At 44.1% G+C, this 22,551-nt stretch overlaps 1 protein-coding gene across 1 annotated transcript in view; it reads left to right on the plus strand.

The window, feature by feature from the left end:
• Positions 1-13,893: 13,893 nt before the first annotated feature.
• The window catches only part of FA2H (fatty acid 2-hydroxylase), a 48,619-nt gene continuing 39,961 nt past the window's right edge, over positions 13,894-22,551 (plus strand). Inside the window, exon 1 of the mRNA XM_045818784.1 lies at positions 13,894-14,243. Within this exon, the coding sequence (XP_045674740.1) occupies positions 13,974-14,243 (270 nt within the window). The 5' untranslated portion in view covers positions 13,894-13,973. The remainder of the gene's footprint in view (positions 14,244-22,551) is intronic.

Here is a 22,551-nt window from a genome sequence, read left to right on the forward strand (position 1 = left end):
GGAGAGGTAGAGTTGCAGAGACGGGTGGAAAGTGAGGAGACACAATGTGGCATGGGGAAGCAGCTGAATGGGCAGTCCCGTATTCACGTGTGGTGGATAAAAATTGGGAGGGATACTTGGGAGTGAGAAATCCCAGCCCCAGGCCAGCCCAGAGATTCCAGCACTAGGAAGATAAATCCCCAAAACTTCTGACTGTAAAAACCAGTGGGGATTGAGGTGGCAGAAGAAACTGCTGAATTTTCAGGAGAGTCCATTTAAAGGGCCCACACAGATTTAGAATGTACACAAACCCACCCACTCTGGGATTCACCAGCAGGGCAACAGCTGCATGGGTGCCAGTGGCATCTGGGAAGCGGGTGAAGTAACTGGAAATGGGGGAGTGCCAGCAAACCTCTGGTAGTCAGGCAGTGGCATTGTCCCCTCTCCAAGTCCTCTTTCTACACAGAGCCACAAAGTGGTGAAGCAGGTTGCCCTGCCCTGGCGATTACCTAAGGCTCTGCCCCACATAATTTACAGGACCCTTTTCTAAGACAGGGAGCCAGAGCAGCTCTACCTCACACACAGAAACAAACACAGGGAGGCTGCTTAATTGAGAAGACAAAGAAATATGGCCCAAATGAAAGAAAAGAACAAAACCCCAGAAAAAGAACTAAATGAAATGGAGATAGCCATCCTGTCAGATGCAGAGTTCAGAACACTGGTGGTCAGGATGCTCAAGGAACTCACTGAGTACAGCAAAAACATAAAAGAAGAAATGAAGATTACACTAATTGAGGTAAAGAAAAATCTACAGGGAGCCAACAGGGGAGAGGATGAAGCTGAGAAACACATCAGTGAAACACAAGGAGGGAAAAAGCATTCAATCAGAACACTAACAAGAAAAAAGAATTAAAAAAAATGAGAATAGGCTTAGGAACCCCTGGAACAAATTTAAACATATGAACATCTGAATTATACGAGTGTCAGAAGAAGAGGAAGAGCAAGAAATTGAAAACTTATTTGAAAAAATAATGAAAGAAAACTTTAGGTGAAGGAAATAGACATACAAGTCCAGGAAGCACAGAGAGTCCCAAACAAATTGGACCTAAAGAGGACCACACCAAGACACACATCATAATTGAAATGCCAAAGGTTAAAGATAAAGAGAGAATCTTAAAAATAGCTAGAGAAAAGCAGATAGTTACCTTTAAAGGAGTTCCCATAAGACTGTCAGCTGATTTCTCAAATGAAACCTTGCAGGCAATAAGGGACTGGCAAGAAGTATTCAAAGTGATGAAAAGCAAGGACCTACAACCTATCCAGCAAAGCTGTCATTTAGAATTGAAGGGCAGATAAAGTGCTTCCCAGACAAGGTAAAGCTAAAGGAGTTTATTATCACTAGGCCTTATTACATTAAATGTTAAAGGGAGTTATTTAAGAAAAACAAGATCAACACTATGAATATTAAAAGGGTAACAGATTCACAACTATCAACAACTGAATCTAAGAAACAAACTAAGCAAACAACAAGAACAAGAACAGAAACATAGATATTGAGATCATTTGGAGGGTTATCAGCTGGGAGGAGGAAGGGGGAGAATGGGAGGAGGGGTGCAGGGATTAAGAAGCATAAATGGAGCCCTGGCTGGCGTAGCTCAGTGGATTAAGCACGGGCTGGGAACTAAAGTGTCTCAGGTTCAATTCCCAGCCAGGGTACATGCCTGGGTTGCAGGCCATAACCCCCAGCAACCGCACATTGATGTTTCTCTCTCTCTCTCTCTCTCTCTCTCTCTCTCTCTCCCTCCCTTCCCTCTCTAAAAATAAATAAATAAAATCTTAAAAAAAAAAGGAAGCATAAATGGTAGGTCCAAAATAGACAGGGGGATGTTAGGGATAGTATAGGAAATGGAGAAGCCAAAGAGCTTATATGCATGACCCATGGACATGAACTAAGGGAGGGGATTGCTGTAGGGAAGGGGGCAGGTACTGGGCAGAGGGGGGGAAAGGGGAAAAATTGGAACTACTGTAAAAATGTAATCAATAAAATATATATTTTTTAAAAGAAAACAATTCCATTTAAAATAGTACCAAAGAAAAAAATACTCCAGAATAAATGTAATAAAACATGTGCCGAGCTTATATTTTAAAAACTACAAAATATTGTCAAGAGAAATTAAAGACCTAAAAAATGGAAAAATATCCCAAGATATTCTGAAAATTATCAGACGACCTAATATTGTTTAGACAGCAGTATTCCGTTATAGACTGAATGTTTGTGTCCACCCCACTCTTTCAGCACATATGTTGAGGCCCTAACCCTCAGTGTGATGGATGGCAGTTGGAGACAGCCTTTTAGGAGTCCATTAAGATTAGATGAGGTTATGACTGTGGGGCCCTGGTCTGATGTGATCAGTGCCTTCATAAGGAGAGACACTGGTCTCTCCTCACTGTTCATAAGAAGAGCTTGTTTTCTCTCTCTCTCTCTGAACATATATGTGAAGAAGTCTTGTGAGCACATGGAGATGGCAGCTCCCTACAAACCAAGAGAAGAGGTTTCAGAATGAAACCTACCTTGACAGCACCTCAGTCTTGGGCATCCTAGCCTCGAGAACTGTGAGAAATAAATTTCTGGGTTTTAAGCCACACAATCTATGATACTTTGTTTTGGCAGATTGAGCAGACTACTACACTCCTCAAGTTGATCTACAGATTCACTGCAGTCTCTATCAAAATCCCAGCTGACTTCTTGGAAGAAGTTGAGAAGCTGATCCTAAAATTCGTCTGGAAAGTCGGAGAATCCAGAATAATGAAAATGATCTTGAAAAAAGATTAAAGTTAGAAGACTAGCACTTACTGATTTCAAAACTGACTGCAGAGCTACCCGAGTCAAGACGGTGTGGTACTAGGATACGGACAGACCTGTAGAGCAATGGGACACAATGAGCATCCAGAAACAAACCCTCACGTTTGTGATATTTGATTTTTTACAAGGATGTCAAGAGCACTAAATGGGGGAAAGAACAGCCTTTTCTGCAAATGGTTCTGGAAATCATGCAAAAAAAAGGAAGTTCTATCTCTACTTCACACCATATACAAAAATTAACTAAAAATGCATTGAATACCTAAATGTGAAAGCAAAAATTATAAAATTCTTAGAAGAAAACAAAGGAGTATATCTTCATGACCTTGGATTAGGTGATTGTTCCTTATTTATGACATCAAATGCTCAAGCATCAACAGAAAAATAGATAAACTGGACATTTTGAAAATGAAAAGCTCTTATGCCTTATGGGACACCACTAAGGGAATGAAAAAAACAACTTGCTGAATCAGATAAAATTTTTCAAATAGTATATCTGATAAAGGGCTTGTATCCAGAATATATAAAGGACTCAACAATAAAAAGACAAATAGCCCAATCTAAAAATGAGCAAAGGATCTGAATAATAGACACTGTTGGCCATTTGTATTTCTCCAAAGAAAATATACAAATGGCCAACAGCATATAATAAGGATATATTTTTCTTTTCCCATATGAGTAAGAACCTCTCTCTGCAACAAGTGAGGAATAGCAAGTAAGGTCTTTTTACTGGTTTGCAAAACCACCTGTATCATATATCAAGTTTCCTTCCAGGCATGGATTTTTTTTAAAGATTTTATTTATTTATTTATTTATTTTTTAGAGAGGGAAGGGAGGGAGAGAGAGAGAGAGAGAGAGAAATATCAATGTGTGGTTGCTGGGGGTCATGGCCTGCAACCCAGACATGTACCCTGACTGGGAATCGTACCTGCGACACTTTGGTTCGCAGCCCGCACTCAATCCACTGAGCTACGCCAGCCAGGACCAGGCATGGATTTGTACCTGGGTTTTTGTTCTGTTCCATTGGTCAATTTTTCTATCCTTGTGCTAATACTTTCTTAATTAGCCATCAGGGAAATATTGAGCAAAATCACAATGAGATACCACTTCAAACCATTAGGATGGCTATAATTACAAAACAAACAAAAAGCAGCTAATAACGTGTTGGTGGGATGTAGAGAAACTAGAAATCTCATACACTTCTTCTGGGAATGTAAAGTAGGGCACCCACTTTGGAACAGTGCCTGACAGTTCCTCCAAATGTTAAATACAGAATTACCATAATTCTAATCCTAGGCATAGAGTTGAAAACATGTTCACACAAAAACTTATACATGAGTGTTCATAGCAGTATTATTCATAATAGCCAAAAAGTCAAAACAACTTAAAGGTCTATCAACTAATGAGTGGATAAATTCCTTCCATGTCGACTTTGATGAGAGGATATGAGTAGATGGTAGAAATGGATATTTCTACAGATGAATGGATACACAAAATGTAGTATACCTCTACAATGGAATATTATTCAGCCTTGAAAAGGAAAAATTCTGACATGATATGGCATGAATGAAACTTGAGGACATTAAGCTAAGTGAAATAAGCCAGTCATAAAGACAAATACTTTATTATTCCACTTCTTTGATGTACTCAGGATAGTCAAAATCATATGGACAGCCCTGCCTGGTGTGGCTCAGTGGTTTGAGCGCTGGCCTGCGAAGCAAAAGGTCGCTGGTTCAATTCCCAGTCGAGGCACATGCCTGAGTTGTGAGTCAGGTCCCCAGTAGGGGGCACATGAGAGGCAACCACACACTGATGTTTCTCTCCCTCTCTTTTTCCCTCCCTTCCCCTGTCTAAAATAAATAACTAAAATCTTTTTTAAAAACCATATAGACAGAAAGTATAATGGTGGTTTCCAGGGGCAGGAGAGAATGGGGAGTTACTGTTTAATAGGCATATAGTTTCAGTTCTGCAAGACAAAATGACTGACAAAGACAGAGGACAGTGATGGCTACACAGCAATATAAATGTATTTAATACCACTGAAGTGTACCCTTTAAAATAAGATGGTAAATTTTATGTTATGTGTACTATACCACAATTTAAAAATTGGGGAAAAAAAGAGAAATAGATATTGGATTTTGTCAAGTGCTTTTTCTGCATTTATTGTGATGATCATATGGTTTTTCATTTTTAGCTTGTTAATATGGTAATATTGTTGAATGAGTTTTTATTGTTAAACCAAGCTTGAGTTTCTGATAGACCCCACTTGGTCATGACATATTATCTGTGTTCATTTTGCTTAAGTTTTTAAAAGAATTTTTGCAGTGATAATGATGAGTGATGCCAGCCTGTAGTTTTATTTTCTTGGGATTTTTAAACCTACTTTGGGTATCAGAGTAATGTTGGCCTCAGAGTATGAGTTAAAGTATTGCCTCTGGTTCCGTTTTTTGAAGTGTTTGTGCTGTATTGGTATTATTTCTTTCTTTAATGTTTAGTAAATTAATCAGTGAAGCTAATGTTTGGTAGAATTAACCAGTGAAGCCATCTGGGTCTAAAATTTTTGTTAAGAGACAGTTTTAAAGTTTATAAATTAACTTATGTTAATAGGTATAGGGCTACTTGGGTGATCTATTCTTAAATGAGTTTTTGTCTTTTTAATTTTTTAAAGTTTTTTTTTAAAGATTTTATTTATTTATTTTTAAAGAGGGAAGGGAGGGAGATAGAGAGAGAGAGAAACATCAATGTGCGGTTGCTGGGGGTTATGGCCTGCAACCCAGGCATGTACCCTAGCTGGGAATCGAACCTGCGACACTTTGGTTTGCAGCCCGAGCTCAATCCACTGAGCTATGCCAGCCAGGGCTTGAGTTTTTGTCTTTTAAGGAATGAATCCATTTTATTGAAATTATTCAATTTATTAGAGAAAATTTTTTCAAGATAAAAACTAACTTTTTTAAAATTGAGATTTGTTAATTTATCTATTGATTTGAGAGAGAGAGAGAGAGAGGAAGAGACACACACACAGAGAAACATCAACTTGTTGTTCCACTTCATTCATTTATTGGTTGATTCTTATATGTGCCCTGACCAGGGATGGAACCTGCGATCTCCGTGTATAGGGAGAACACTCTAACCATCTGAGCTGCTTGGCCAGGGCGAAACGTATTAACGTTAAAGTATTAACTTTTTAATAGCTGTAGAATTGATATTGATCTCATCTCTCTCATTCCTGACATTACTTATGTTCTGTTTCTTTTTTATTAGCCTGGCTGGAGATTCATTAATTTTAATTTTTCCAAAGAACTAGCTTTGATTTCATTGATTTACTCTATCTTGAATGGAAGACAAAGTCTCCATATCACCCTGTTTTAATTCTCTGATTGGTGCTTTTCACTCTCTGACTTCCTGTTTGGGTACTGATTTATTCAACTGCCTGCCCCTCCTCCCGGAATGTAAGCTCCTAAAGAGAGAGAACTTGCCTGTTTTCTTCATCACCGTATCCACATCCCCTAGAACATGCCAAATTTCTCCAGAAATTTTCATATACCTTGTGTTGAGTGATGTGCTGAACATATGAGTATGTTTGTTAAAAGAAAAATCCTCCTCCAGTGACTTGATATGTCTGTCTCTCTTTCCCTAGAGAAAGTCACTGGTATCTACCATCTTGTTGGGAGAATATCTTAAAAACAAACACAGCAAATATGAATGGGGAAAATCAGGGCGGGTGTTCGAGCTGGACACTAAAATATAGACAAAACATCGACTCATGGAAAGAGAATAGCTGCCATCCCCAGAGAGGGTATTACCACAAATGAGTTAAAGCCTCAGAGGCAAGAAAAGTTGGGGTGTTGTTAAGGGTAATGAATCCAGTCTGCCTCCTCTTCTGAGATGGGACAGGAGTTGGAGAGACAGTTGCAAGATGCGTTGAGATCAATGGCAGAGGATATTGGATGGGGAGGAGTGTGGGTTATAGTGAGCAAGCTTTAGGAAAGATGTTGAACGTGGCAACAGTTAGTACGCAGAAAGTATTTAAATGGAAATAGACTCACAGCAGGAAGGCTTTTAAACAATTACGCTGATTCATAACAAGACAAATGCAAATGAAGACTGCATAATTTCTTTCCTATCAGATGGGCAAGCATTCGAAAGTTCAACTACACACTCCGTTGGCTCTCAGATATTACTGGTGAGAGTGCAGAAGGGCACTGCCTCTGTGGAATGGGATTTAGTCCGACCTAACAAAACCAGAAATGCATTTACCCCTTAACCCAGCAATTTCATTTTCAGGAATCTACCCTGGAGACACTCATCATTATATGAAAATAGTATGCCATTTGCGACAACATGGATGGAGTGTGAAAGCTAAGTGAGATAGGTGGAGAAAGACGAATACTGTACAATACGATCTCACTTGTATGTAGAATCTCAAAAAAAACCCCAAACTCATAGATATATAGAACAGTTTGACGGTTGCCAGAGGCAAGGTGTGAGAGGCTGGGGGACACGGGTGAAGGTGGTCGAGAGGTACACAGTTCTAGTTATAAGATAAGTAAGTCCTGGGATGTAATGCACAGCATGATGACTGTAGCTAACGATACCGTATTGTCTTTTTGAAAGTTGTTACAATAGTAGATCTTAAAAGTTCTGATACAATAAAATTATAATTATGTATAGTGGCAGATGTTAACTGAACTTATTGTGGTGATCATTTCACCACATATACAGACATCAAATCACTATGTTGTACACCTGAAACTAATATAATGTCATATGTCAATTACATCTAAAAAAAAAAAGTGGCCCTGGATGGTGTGGGTCAGTGAATTGAGTGCCAACCTGTGATCCAAAGGGTCGCTGGTTCAATTCCCAGTCAGGGCACATGCCTGGGTTGCAGGCCAGGTCCCCAAAAAGGGGTGTGTGAGAGGCAACCACACATTGATGTTTCTCTCCCTGCCTTCCCCTCTCTGTAAAACTAACTAAATAAATAAATAAACAAATAAACAAATAAATAAAATCTTTAAAAAATAAAAATTAAAAAAGTGGGGATGGGGTCAGGGGGAAACTAGAAGGAAATGTGCCAAAATGTGAAAAGTGGCTACTTCTTGTCAGGAAGGTAGAATTGGAAGGACTGGTCTGAGGACATGATGGCCAAAAAAAACTTGCCTGACTCACTTTAAAAACTATATTATATAACTCTCTTCTTAGGTTTCGGTTCAGTTTATAGAGGTATAACTTCCATATAGTAAAATTCACCCTGATCAGATATATAGTTCTATGAATTTTGACAAATACATTGTTATGCTGCCACCACCAAAAATCAAGATAGAGAATATTTCCATTGCCCAAGAAAAGGTCCCTCATGCCCCTGTGTACTGGGCTGTCTCCCTCACCCACAGTCCTTGATCTGGTTTTCGTTCCATGCAGGATGTTTTGTAGTACTAGCACATTTGTGTGTCACCTGTGTAAATAAGTGTTCTTCTAAATAAGGTTATTTTTCCTCATCCCAGTGTCTACACATGCTTGTTTCAGAAAAGTAAGCATGAAATATAAATACGGAAATGTAAGGTAACTCCAATAACATCTTGGTGCATATTCTTCCAACTGTCTCAAATAGACATTCAGCTGAACCAGGCAGCTCTGCTATGTCCTCTAATGGTTGCTTCCTACTTTCCAAGTCGATGCACATACTTTACTTTGCCCTGGCCACTAACTAGTTACCCTGCACCCTTTACTGAATGAAATAATGTGAGGTTCCATGGTCCAGGTGAGTGATATAAGGATCTGAACCCATGTGGTGAGCGCGGGGTGAAGTGAGAGGCATCTCAGAGGTAGAATGGACATAATTCAGCGGCTCGTTGCTTTAGGGAGTGTGGGAGAGGAGAAATAAAAGGGGGTTCTGAGGTGCCTTGCCACGTACTTAAAGTTTCGTGATGTCGCTGCAGATACAGGAGCAGCTGGTTTTAAGGGCAAGATAATGGGTTTGGCTTTGGGTTTGGCATGTGGGCAGGTATGTGGCTCACATGTGGTCAGAAATAGCTCTCTAGTCTGGAGAGAGGGTCGGAGATGGAGCTGTGGATTCAGAATTCAACAACTAGAAGTGGTTGTTGACGTGAAGGAAGTAGACACAGTCACCAAGGGAAAGAGGATGGGAGAGAATGAGATGGAGACACCTTGTGAAATAGCTCCCGCTCAGAGGCAGTGGGAAAAGGAAAATATTCCAGTGAGGGGGGGGAAAAGAAGGTGCCATCAAAGAGGATGGAGAAGAATTAGGAGAGTGAATGCCAGGGAAGGAGCCAGAATCCACAAGGAGGAGGTTGTGTTCAACGGCCAGGAGTGAGAACTGAACGAGAGCAGCCGGCACTAAGACACCAGTGGGCACGCTCGCATTGACCACTGCACTGGGGCCAGCACAGGTCACAGAGTAGAGAGGCCTGATGTTTCCCTCTGAAGGATAGCGGGGTGCCTCTGAAGAGGCAGTTAGGGCCTGTGCCCCAGGTTCAGTTCTGATCTCATCACTTTTGCAAGAGAGAGCCTCCGACGGGTTCTAAATAGGCTGTGACATGTGCTGAATTGAACTGCAGTTCTTCAGTCGTGTTGAAGACGGAGCGGAGGAAGCAGAGCTTAGAGGAAGAGAGGTTGTGAGGCCACTGCACTAGTCTCGGTATGAGAGCACCATCTGAACTAGGGGGGAGTTCAATTTCAACAAGTATTTGTTAAGCACCTATTACATGTCAGAAGCTCTGTTAGCTTATTATAAAGCAATAATAATAAAAACAATGTAGTACTAACTGGCAAAGGCAGAGACAAGCCCGATTCCTGGGAGTATGGAAGATGCCCTCAAACTCATATAATTAACTGTATGTTAAAAAGGCCAAATTTTACTGTCTGTAAATTGTATCTCCATAAAAGAACAAAATGACCTTATGTGTTCAGGTCTTTCTGGATTCTGTGTGGTCCCATGTTGGCTCTTACGCAGATACCACGCTGTCTTGAATATTCGGTTTTACTGCATTAAGTTGTGAAGTCAGGAAGTATTAAGTCCTGCAACTTTGCTGTTTCTCGGTATTGCATTGGATATTCTAGGTCCTTTACCTTTGCACATAAATTTTAGAAGTCATTCATAATTTTTTTTTAATTTTTTTGTGAGAACATTTGAGTTCCACTCACTTAGTAAATTTTGATTACATAATAGTATGTCAATTTCTAAAAAAAAGTAAATCTCAACAAACCCAGTGGGATTATGACAGGGATTATGTTGAATTTGTTGATTAATTGGAGGATTTGAGGTCTTCGTATTGAGTTATCCAATCCACTGCATTGGAACTTGTTATATCCATGAATGCCATTTATTTAGATATTCTTTAATTTCTCTCAGCAGTGTGTCATAGTTTGCAGCTGGACATCTGGGATATTTCTTATCAAATTTATTTTTACATATTTTATATTTCTGACATTACTATAAGTGGGATTTTAAATTTCTGTTTTCTACTTTGTTTGCTGCTAGTAATTAAAATACAACTGATTTTTGTATTTTGATTTTGGATCTTGTGAACTTTCAACGTTCACTTAAAAGTTCTAGTTGTTTTGCAAATTCATTGAGTTTTTTTTTAAAGATTTTATTTATTTATTTTAGAGAGAGGGGAGCGAGGGAGAAGGAGAGGGGGAGAAACATCAGTGTGTGGTTGCCTCTCACATGGCCCCCACTGGGGATCTGGCTTGAAACTCAGGCGTGTGCCCTGACTGGAAATTGAACGAGTGACCCTTTGGTTCGCAGCCTGAGCTCAATCCACTGAGCTACACTAGCCAGGGCTAATTGAGGTTTTCTATGTAAACAACCATGTTATCTGTAAATAGAGAATATTTAAAGCCTTCATTTCTGCTCTTTATGCCTTTCATTGTTTTTTTGTTTGCCTTATATCACTGGGTAGGACCTCTGATACAATGTTGAGTATTGGTGATGAGAATGGACATCCTTGCCTCTTTCCCAGGTTTAGGACTAAGGATATTCATATATCTTTTTAAAGAAATATTTTATCCTCACTGGGTGACATGCTTATTGATTTTAGAGAGAGGGAAGGGAGGGAGGAGAAGAGAGAGAGAGAGAAAGAGAAACATCAATGTGAGAGAGAAACATCAATCAATGACCTCTGGTACACGCCCTGACTGGGGATCTGGCCTGCAAACCCAGGCCTGTGTCCTGACCTGGAACCAAACCCACAACTTTACAGTTTATGGGATGACACTCCAACCAACTGAGCCGCACCAGTGGATTATCATACATTTTTCATGGAGATGTAAAATAGTGCAGCCACTTAGAAGTTAACTTACATTTTCTTGTGAATGGGAACACTTGCATACCCTATGACCCAGCAACTGCATTCCTAGGTATATAGGCTATAGGAACTCTTACCCATATAGATAAGAATGTTTATAACAGAAACAAAAATAAAACAACTCAAATTCCAACCTGTAAGTAAAGGAAACTGGGTAAAGAAATTCATATGGTAGAATATGACATTGCAGTGAAAGTTGATCAACTACTGTGACCCTCAACAACATGGATGAACCTTAAAACACTACTGAAAAACATGCAATGCCATGTAAAGCAAAATACAGCATCACGTATTTTGATTTAACTCAGACAAGCTAATTAAAACATATTGCATAGTCATACACATAGATGTGATAAATATATTAAAAATAAAATCAAGGGAAGGATAAGCCCAAAGGTCAGGACAGTGATTACCTCTTGGGAGGAGGCGGAGCGTCAGAAGTTTTGGAGTATACAAGCAGGTGTCCTAGTTCTTGGGTTGGGAGGCAAATTCATTGAGCTAAGGATACTATTTTTTGTTTTATAACTTACATATGCACTTTTCTTTGTATTGACAATATTTTTCCCTGGCCAGATAGCTCAGATGGTTAAAGCATCATCTCAATACGCAAGGGTGCAGGTTCAATCTCCAGTCAGGGCATGTATAAGAATCAACTAATTCAACCAATGAATGCATGAATAAGTGGAATGACAAATCAATGTCTCTCCTCTCTCTCTCTCTGCCTCCACTCTCTCAAATCAATAAATAAAATATTTTTAAAGGTTAAAGACTAAAATAGCAAAATAATTGTTAGTACACTATACACACCATTCTTGTTGTTTCCATTTACAATGCCCTGGAGATTAATCCCTCTCTGTACACATGAATCTCATTCTTTCTAATGACAACATAGTATTTAACTGAATGTACCATTAATTTGATCAGTCCTTTCTAATGAATATTTGGGTTGTTCCTAGTCTATAAATGATGTTGCACTTAATATTATTGTACATATATCTTTATATAGTGTATCTTTAGGATGAAATTTCTAGAAGTAGAATTAACTTGGGCAAGAAATGTGTCACATTTCTGAAGAGATGGCTACATTGCTTGTTCAACTTGAGATAATAGGAGTTTAAGGCAATGGTAAGAAATCCAAATGGATTTTGCCACACAGATGTTGCCAGCAGAAAGAACCTAAGGACACCTACGACTGTGGGTTTGACTGCTTTTGCACATGCAGGGTATTTGGAACAGGGTGGGTGGAAGTGGTGTAAGGGTGACTATGCATTTGCACTTGAGAAAAGCAACATTAGTGACTTAAGGCCTCCAGGCCTTCCATAGCAGATTCATAGACTCAGCCCAACTCTTGCCTAATCCCTGAGGGTGAGCCAGGAGAGGCCTGGGAGAGAAGGAAGAGACAACTCTCCTGACTTTGGGCACGTCTATTGTTGGCATTGCCCCAGGTATCTGGGCCAGACTTCCTCCACAGTCCTGGCCTGGTATAGATGCTCGGCCCCAGGAGAGTGTAAACAAGGGTGGCCCCAAACATATCTTCTCCTGAGAGAGACTGAGGCCAGCCGGATGGGGTGGCCTCAGTACCACGATCCTTTGATTATAAATCATGAGTTCCAGGGAGATTCCCCAATTGCTGGGCAAGTAATGTTATGCGCAGTTCTTCTCTCTCATCAATAAAACTGAAGAGCACACTGTTTCTCTTTCCATGTAGCATGACCAGTGGGATTTTCTCTTTTAGTCCCCTATTCTCTGTTCTCTCCTCAGTGCTCTCCTTGCGGGGGGAGACCAGAGTGAGGCAAGTGAGGCAGTCTCTCTGGGTGCAAAACCTTAGGGCACATCAAAAAAAAAAACCAAAAAACAAACCTCAGTACTCAATATAAAGAATATTTTAATGCAACATTTTAAATATTAAAATGCAAAAAATCCATGATGAACAAAATCCCTAAACTTTATGCATTAAAACAAGATCCCACCCTTCACTTTCATCATCCTGCCTCACCTCACTAGTCCCAGTTCCAATAAAACTTTATTTACAGAAAGAAATAAGTGGCCAGCCTGCAGGCTGTTGTTTGCCAATATGATTTTTTAAAAAGAAATTCTTTATATTATATATGTGTATATATATATAATTGTGGTGAAATATACATAATATAAAAGTTACCATTTTAACCATTTTTAAATTTATAGTTAAATGGCGTTAAGTACATTCATATTGTGCAACGTGATTTTTAAAATATTACATTAAAATGTTATACATTGTAATTACTGAGTCTGGAGCCTCACCCGCCTTAATCTAGCCCTCCCCATGCCTCCGTCCTCCCTGCCCTCTCCTGGAACCTGAGGTGGTAAAACTGAAAGTTTCTCTCATAAAGCAACAGCAGAAGAGTTATTCCAGGGGCGATCAGGCCACAGAGGGTGTCAGTCCAGAGAGCCTCGAGAGACAGGAAGACTTGTTTCGTCCGCATCCGCCCGCCCCCTTGGCTTTCCTCCTGAGACCACACACACCTGGCGGGCGTGCCCTCTACCTGTCCAGGGCCACCTGGCGGGCGGCGGGCGGCGGGCGGCGGGCAGCTCCAGGCCCGCCCCGCTCCAGTGTGTCAGGCTTCCTGCGGGCCAATGGGGATGACAGCCCCTCTAGGCTCGCGCAGAGTCCCGCGGAATAGCCAATGGGAGCGCGGCATGCAAATGAGCAGGTGCGGTGGCGGCCGGCCGGTTTGGGCGGCCGCTGCTCCAGGGATGTTAGAGGCGCGCTGGGCGGCTGCCGAGCAGACGCCCGGACTACGAGCGGCGAGCTCCGGTCTTCGGCCATGGTCCCCGCTCCGCCCCCCGCCGCCTCCTTCTCACCCGCCGAGGTCCAGCAACGACTGGCGGCCGGGGCTTGCTGGGTCCGCTGCGGGGCCCGCCTCTACGACCTCACGGGTTTCTTGTGGCAGCACCCGGGGGGCGAGCAGCTGCTGCGGGCGCGGGCTGGCCAGGACGTTAGTGCCGACCTAGACGGGCCGCCGCACCGACACTCGGCCAATGCGCGCCGCTGGCTGGAGCAGTACTATGTGGGCGAGCTTCAAGGAGATCCTCAGGTACAGCGGAGCCCGGGGTCACGGACCCCTCCCCATTAATTCCTCCTCCTCCAACTCTCCACTCTCCTCAAGCCCCGTTTACCTGCCCTCTAGGAAGACTCAAGGTGACAGCCTCCGTCCTCACGTCCGCTTCTCCTCACTCCAGCAAGCAAGTCCATGCCCACCCCCACCCCCCACCCCCCACCTCCCACCTCCCACCTCCCACCTCCTCACCTGGAGTTTGCCGTTCCTCTCCAGCATTAACCATGACCCTCTCTATCGGGTACTTCTCCCACCACCCAAGTTACTCCCTCCTTCCTGTTTGTTCTTTCTGCAGCCTCTGCCATCTGACAGCTTGGATCACCTTTTCTCAGCCCCTCACCTGCCCAGTCTTTCCTTCCCGTTCCCTTATTGGCCTTTCCCTGTTTGCAACTGCTGTTTATTTCTGTTTGAATAATAGCTTCCAAGCTCACTTGTCCTCCCTTCCCCATCTCAGCCTACGCCGGCTCCTAAAGGGCACAGATCAGTCACCCTACTCAGCTAGTCTGGATTTCCTGGTGTTACCCTAGTCTTGCTCTAGGGTTCCTCTGGGTGGGTGGAAAGGTCAAGGCAGTGGCTTGAGTGGACTGTGTCATCCTACCCCTCAAACCTTCCTTCATTCCCATCTTGCCTGCTGGCTCGGGTGTCCAAAAGGGTGAAATGACAGGGCTAAGTCATTTTGCTGGGGAGAAGGGATTAGCACTTTGTGCCGCATGCTGCTGTGCAGTACAGGTTCATGATGGTAATTAAGTCTCTAACTGAGCGTGGGGTAGGTTTTATTATCCCTGTTTTTGGATGTGGAAACTGAGGCTTTGGGTGGCTCTGTAATTTGCACAAGGTCAAAGAGCTAAGTAGTGGGAAAGCCAAGTGTATCTGATTTCAAAACCGATGCTGCCTCCGTCCCAAGGATCTTTGGGCATGGGAGGTAGCTCCTATCCATAGAACTCCAGGCAGGTCAGACCGGGGGTCAGACTGATCCCTCGGACCCTCCCCAGGCCAGGCTTTAGGACTGGTGTCAGTGGGGCCATCATGCTTGGGTATAAACCAATGGGTGTTCCCTCTTTCTAGTTCTTGCTTTCAAGATGTCCCTAGCAAGTGCTTTTACATCTTTGGTTGAAAGCACTTGCCTCTCACTCTTGCAGGTGGCTCCTCATTAGGCCATGATGCCTAATTCTTTAATCACTCACTCACTTGATCCCTTAATGGCTGGCAGCACTGAGCTAGGTACTGGGGAGGCACCAATGGACAAACCAATGCCAGTCTTTGTGGAGCTAACACGCTAATGAGGAGGAGGGGGAATGTACTAATTATACAGTAATTATTTAATTATCTAGTGCCATCAGAGAATGGATCTGGAGGGGAGGTTCAAGGAAGAAAGGGACATTTACTCTGAGAGGTAATCAATGGATAGGGCTTAGCCAGGTGAAGTATGGTAGGGAAAGCGTTCCAGCCAAGGGAACAGCATGTGTAAAGTCTCTGAAGGGTAAGGGCTTGGCACAATCAAGGGACAGAAATAAAACCACTGTGACCAGAGGTGGTAGGCAAGAAGACAGAAGTGGGTGGAGGCCAGAGATCAGCTAGGACCAGTTCTTCTAGGTTGTGGTCAATATTTGGAACTTGATTTTAAGAACAGTGTGAAGCCAGGGAAGGGGTTTAAGCATGGGTGTGGCATGGTCAGATTTGCATCTTTGGAAGAGATTTGAGTGGCAGTGCTGAGAGGGAATAGAGGGAGCCCAAGTAAGTGTGAGGAGACAAGATAGGAGGCTGCTGCACAGCCTGATGCAAGAGGTGATGGTGGCCGCCACTGTGGTGGCTCTGAGTGAGGGGAGAGAAGGGTTGAATTTGGGAGACTTTCTATAGGTACAGTAACAAGACCCAGAATTCTGCAGTGGGAGCCCAACTTATTATTGGAATTTGATGTTTGGTGTCAGGTCATGCTGAAGGGGCAGGTTTAGTCACAGACACAGCAAAAGCTGAGTGCAGGAAATGAGAGGTTGGGACCAGAATACCAGAGACTTTCAGACTTGTGATGGCGTGTGGAAACCATCCTACGTTGTAATTGTGTCCTATAAACAGGAGCCTTAGCGTGTGGCTTCTCATCCCTCTACCGTCGTGAGCATCACTCCTGGCCAGCTGCCTTGGATGGCTCTACCTCCCAGCTCTGCTGACCAGACATTATTCCGGTTCGATTTTGCTTTGCTTTGTGGCTGTCAAGGGTTGCACTCAGAGAATACTAAGACCAAATTTGCTTCCTACCCCTGCACTTGCCCCAAGAGTCCTGCTGTGGCCATGTTGCAGGCATCCTTATACTGACCCCCAATCTGAGGAGATGGGGAAAAACCCGGAAACTATCAACACACAAACCTGTGGTTCGAACTTGACCAATGGCCACATTCACCCAGTACTCCAGTTATCTGTCAGTGTCTATCCAGTTATCTGTTGGTGTCTATTCTAGAACCTAGTATAGGTGTTACAGGAGAAACTCCCAGAAACTTGGTTCTTCTCAGTGACGTGGTAAAGAATTACAGGACAGTGAGCCTACTAGCGTGCAAGCAAAATTTATTAATGCTAAGTTCTCATAGGAAAGCAAAGCAAGGGTGTCTAGAGCAGGGATGGCAAAAGTGGGGTGGCCAGAGGCTGGGTGACCAAAAGAGAGGCCAAAGACCGCCTTTTGGCCAGAAGCTGGGTGGCCAGGACCCCCACCCCATGTGGCAAAAAAGACAAGGTGCCAAGAGAAGAGAGAGAGTCCTTTGTCCTGAGGACTTATACAGTTGGCACAGTGGGAGTGAAGAAGCTACATATTAATTGATAGGTAAAGGTGGTGCAAGCTTTCCTGGGGAGACATGACTACCCAAATGTAGGTATGAGGGAGGGCCTGTTAGCCCAAATCCTTATCCTGCTCCAGACTCTATTTGTTCATTTGCATACGTAATGGGAGGCAGGCAGTTACTCAAAGCTGTTCATGGGCCCTTTCTTTGAGCGCTGTAGACCCCGCCTTTTTCCCCCTTCCAGGCCTTGGGATGAGTATACAGTCTCAGGGTTTTCCTTTTCCCTGCTAGTGGAGATGATACACACAGACTTTCAAGGCTTCCCATCTCCTGAACTATCATAGTTTCACCTGCTGTTTGGAATGCCTGGCAGCCTTATCAAACTAGGCTCAGGATTACTGGGTCAACATGTGAGCTTTTGCTTTTAGCCTCCTGTATTAAGTACTTTGTTAGATTGCAATGGGGAGGCCCCGCCTTTATTGCCCCTCTGGCCACTCATCCCATAGGGTTGTCTTTAAATTGAGGGAGAGAGGCCATCAGAGGAAAAATGTGGAGTGGGGCATCCTTTCAAGAGAGAAGCCCTCTTCTTAAGGCCTGAGTGGCGACAAGACATTTCTGTTCTCTCTAGCAACCCCCTTGCTCCTTCTCCACCTCCCTTCTCTCCTCCTGCTGGAACAAGAGATTAGAGACCAGCTCCCAGGATGGAAGAACCAGAGGGGATCTGGATGGGGAAGGGGTGTGTCCTGAACCCACTCTGTCGTTTAGGGCTCTTTCCTGAATGGTGATCAGCCCCCCAGGGGATCTTTAGAGGGGAGCCTCCTGGAGCTCTGAAATTTCCAGGGAGAAGGACTGGCTCCATTGGTTTCCCCTGTTCCCTACTTTGCCACACCCTTTTGTGCACACACTTACACACACATTCACACTCACACGCAGGAACACACACAAAACAAGTCAAACCCGTTCGAGCCAGCATACTGTAGGGATGAGACAAGGTCTGCTGTCGCCATGGCCTTGGGACTTGAGGAAGCTGAGCTGCCCCCTTAAGTAAGTGAGAGAGCAACAGCTGAGCAAGGAAGTGAGGCCCCCTTCCCACCCTGGCCCTTGACGGCCAGTAGGGTCCAGCTCCTCACGCCAAGCTTAGGTAAGAGCAATGTTTCAATGGCATCTCACATTGTTGGTGGGGCATGAAGTTCATTTATTGAGCTGAAACCAGCATTTTAAACAAAGAGAGAAATAGGAAAGGGAAGAACTTTGGGTCCAAACCTCCCAAGGCCATAGGTATTGTTTTCCAGACTTGGGTCATCCATGAATCAGTCCCTGTTTTTTCTGAATTGGCATACCACTTGAACTATTCATCTATTCTGTTTACTATTCTGTTTACTATTCATCTTTAACTAGATTCGCCTTTTATTTTACCATTCAGTCACTCTAGGCAATAATACCAGGGAATCCACAGATTTTACATGCACTTTAAAATAAATATTGAGCTATTAAAATAAGAAATGCTCATCCTCATACCCCTGAAGTCATCCAGTGGGCACCATCAGTGGGGTATGTATCGCACTCTGGAGGACACATGGAGCAGAGCTTCTTAACCCTGGTGTGCGTGGATCACTTTCTGGCACTGATGGAAGAAATGAAATTGGGTATCAAAAGGCAAAATTGTGCCTTTTTCCAGGGAGAGAGCCACAGCTTTCATCACATCCAGAATCCTTCCCTCTCCATAAACATGCCACCGAGAGGATAGTTCCCGTGAAAGGACGCTCACCCGTCCCCATCTCTCACACAGACCTCGAGAGGTCTCCTGTGCGCCAACACCTGACCGTGCCCCGAATGGAGCCCTCTGTTTGGGAGGACCCTAGGGGAAGGCAGGCCTCGGCTCCTCAGCCACTGCTGTGGGTGTCACCCTGAGGTCTAAATGTCTCTGGCTGCCATGCCCTAATCCCACAGGGTGCATCTACATCCGAGTGGATGAGAAGTACACAGATTCTGCCACATGGGGTCTGGCCATCCCGAGCGTCAGAGTTTGAGTAATTCAGTGGGGGTGGATGATCGGGAGGAAATCTAAGCACAGTAAGACTCGGGGTTCCTGCCCCAGCTTGGGCTCCAGAACACCTTGAACACAGCCCAACTTGGAAAGCTTGTCTGAGCTGGGAATTCAGATTTTAAAAACGATCCTTGGGGAACTTTGGCAAAATGCCCCACCTGCAGAGCTCTGTGGACGTCAGAAGTCTGCTAACTGAAGGGGGTTAAGATCCATTTCACCTACGAGAGGGCTTCCCCATTGAGCCTTCCTGGCCAATCAGCAACCATCATCCTTTGGTACCTACCAAGGACTTCATGCTCTGGCCTGCTGTGGTGCCAGGCTAGACTTACCTGGAGGGTAAACCTAGGGCCAGCTGGTAGAGTGTCCAGGGACCCAGCGCACTGTGGCTCCGTGTGACATCAGGGTAAGCACAGGTTTCAGGAGTTCTCTCTGGTGTCACTCCAGAATTCAGTGAGTAAAGGGGCTTCAAGACCCAAACTGGGGGGTTGATCAGCAGTGGGGACTCGGAGAGAAATAAAAAGACACGAACAGGAATCCCAGAAACACCTGAGAGTCATCATCTTGGGGACCATTCCCAGGAAAGAACCCACACTGACACGTGCGCAGCTTCCCTCATCAGCCCTTTCCGTATTTATTTTTCTTATGACACACACTCATCACTGGTCTGCGTGCTGTCTTTGCTCATGGAGACAGACAGGTGACAAACACGCTGCTCTCCCAGAACTGATCCGGGTGTGGGGACCGCCCTTGCCGGAGTCCTCGGGACCTTCACCTCACTAAGCCCCGCGGGCAGTTCTCGCCTCATCTCACCCGGCCTGGCAGTCACACTTGACATGATGGCCACTGCCCCCTCCTTGATACACTTTCCTTACTTGGCTCCTGGATACCACACCCTTTTGGTTTTCCACCTGCCCTAGTGCTCTATTGCTGTTCTAACAAATTACCACAAACTCAGTGACTTAAAGAACCCAAATGTCTCCTCTTATGGTTTGGGAGGTCAGAAGTAAAAACTGAGTTGGCAGAGCAGCCCTCTTCTTGGAGGCTCCGGGGAGACTCTGTGTCCTGGCCCTTCCCAGCTTGGAGAGGCTGCTCATTTTCCTTGGCTTGCGGCCCCGGCCGGCAACCGCATGGCTCGAACCTCCACTCTCACGTCACTTCTTCTCCGACTCTGACTGTCCTGCCTCCAACTTTGACTTTTAAGGACCCCTGTGGGTACACCTGAGCCTACTCGGATAATGCAGGATAATCTCCCTATCTCAAGGCCCTTAACTTACATTTGCAAAATCTCTTCTGCTGTGTAAGCTGACATATTCCCAGATTCCAGGGATTGAGACATAGACTTTGGAGGGAGTGCATTATTTCACCTCCCGCGCCAGCTGTACCCCTGGTCATTACTTCTCAGTCTACATTGCATGTTTCTCTTGCTCTTCATTTCCCAAAAAAGTGCACAAAGCTGAAACGGAATCACACAGTGTGTACTCTACTGTATAGCTTCTTTCCCTCGGTGCTATGTCTGGGAGATTCTGTGTTTTCCTTCCTCTTAACAGCACCTGTCTCAATTGCCTGCTCTGTCCTAGACAATCCACGGGTTATAGAAGGGGGGAAATATCTAATAACTAGAAAAAAGCAGAGCCCATGGATTAGACAGATCACATGCTAATCCCCATGAGCCTTCTTAGTTTTCCCTGTAGGACATCTCTCCACTCCTACCCTGTTTTGGCCAGAGCCCCATTATGCTCAGTATTGCAGTGGCCTCCTGGGCAGGTCCCACCCTGCCAGTGCTTCCTGCACCTCATTGCCTGTGAACTTTTCTAAAGAGAACTCGCTTATGTTCCAGCAGTATTCCCAAGTCTTCAGTGGCTCCCCATTGCCACATCCTTTCAGTCCAGTTCAAATGCTACTTTTTCCACAGATCCTCTCCTTACCTCCCCATCTGGAACTGGGTTTTCTCCTTCTCCCAAACTCTCATAGCACTTTGCCTGTACCGACATTACAGCATTCATAAATGTTCTTTCTCATTTACTGTATTTTTACTATTTGTCTTACCTTCTCTACTAAAATCTAAACTCTCTACAGACTAGAATTGTCTGATTCATCTGGATTTCTCTAGGACACACTAACACACTGGTGCATGCCAAGAGGAGCTAATAAGTGTTTGAATAAATGAATTATGAGTGCTTAGAAAACAGGTATGTGCATAATTGAGGAAGAAAGTGGTAACATTAGCACACACACAACACTTCTAGAATTAGAATTTTAAAATCTTCTAGTTTCTTTTTTGTTAGCTGAAAGGGTTGGGAGTTGATGGGGAGGCTGGGAGGCTGTCAGCTGACTTTCTGCCTTTGCCTGCAGTTATTTGTAGCCAGAGGGAGTTGGCAAAACATGCCACGCCAGCCTGCTGCAGTTCACTGTGGGCCATGAGCCCCCTGCAAGGGCAGAAGTGAAGTTAACAGGGATAGAACAGGGGTCCCCAACCTCCAGGCCTGTTAGGAACTGGACTGCACAGCAGGAGGTGAGCTTGAATGTAATTCGCTGGAATCATCCTGAAACCACCCCCCCGACCCCCGGTCCGTGGAAAAATCATTTTCCACAAAACCAGTCCCTGGTGCCAAAAAGTTGGGGACCGCCGCCAGAGAAAATGCCGAGCAAGAGCCCTCATTGCTCTCAGAGCTGCGAGCAGTCCCCGTGTGGCCGTCCGGGTGAGGATGCCATACACAAGCAGGACCCAGGCTGCCTGGATTTCCAGCTCTGTTCACTCTTCCCTGTGTTTTTTCATGAGAATGTCTCTAGATCGTGCAGTCTCAGAACAGACCTTTATTATCTAACTGCCACTCGCCTGAGATGGGCAGGAGACTTCTCGGTCCATCTCCCCACCTGCCCTGGCTTCCCAGTGGAAAGAGAGCCTGGTCGGGAAGATAAAATTGGAGAACAGCAGACCTGCCGCTAGCAACACTCATTCAGTGTGTCATCGAGAAACAGGAACCTCATGCTCGGGAGTTTTTGTTGCGAAGCTTTGCCCCAAAACATAATTATTCAAATTCTTTGTTTTCTTACCTTGGTAGTATATTGCAACATATTTAAGTAGTGGTGCCAGATAAGCAAATTTGGGTGGATTTGTTTTAGTATATTTGAACTACAATGCATTTAGAATGCTCTAAAGTCCTGTTGGAGGAAAACTAATAGCCAGAAGTTCTGTCGATGCAAATCCATGTGACTGCACACTTGGAGTGAATCACACAATCTGTACAAACTCCGTTGGCAATTACCAAAGTGAATTAGTTGTAATTGCCCATTTAAAAGGAAGATTTTAAAAGGAGTCCAATTGCAGTTCTTTACATCCTTCTGCGCACTGTAGAATCTTTTAAACATTGCTTATTATTGCATGATGTTCAGACTTCCATTGGAAAATGGAATCAGAGTATTATGGGATCCCCAGGAATGGCCAGTTTTAGTTTTATAAGTTCCAAATGTTAAT

The sequence above is a fragment of the Phyllostomus hastatus genome, unplaced genomic scaffold (genome assembly GCF_019186645.2).
Source record: "Phyllostomus hastatus isolate PE091 unplaced genomic scaffold, TTU_PhHast_1.1 phas_scaffold_345, whole genome shotgun sequence".
In the NCBI taxonomy this organism is placed as follows: domain Eukaryota; kingdom Metazoa; phylum Chordata; class Mammalia; order Chiroptera; family Phyllostomidae; genus Phyllostomus; species Phyllostomus hastatus.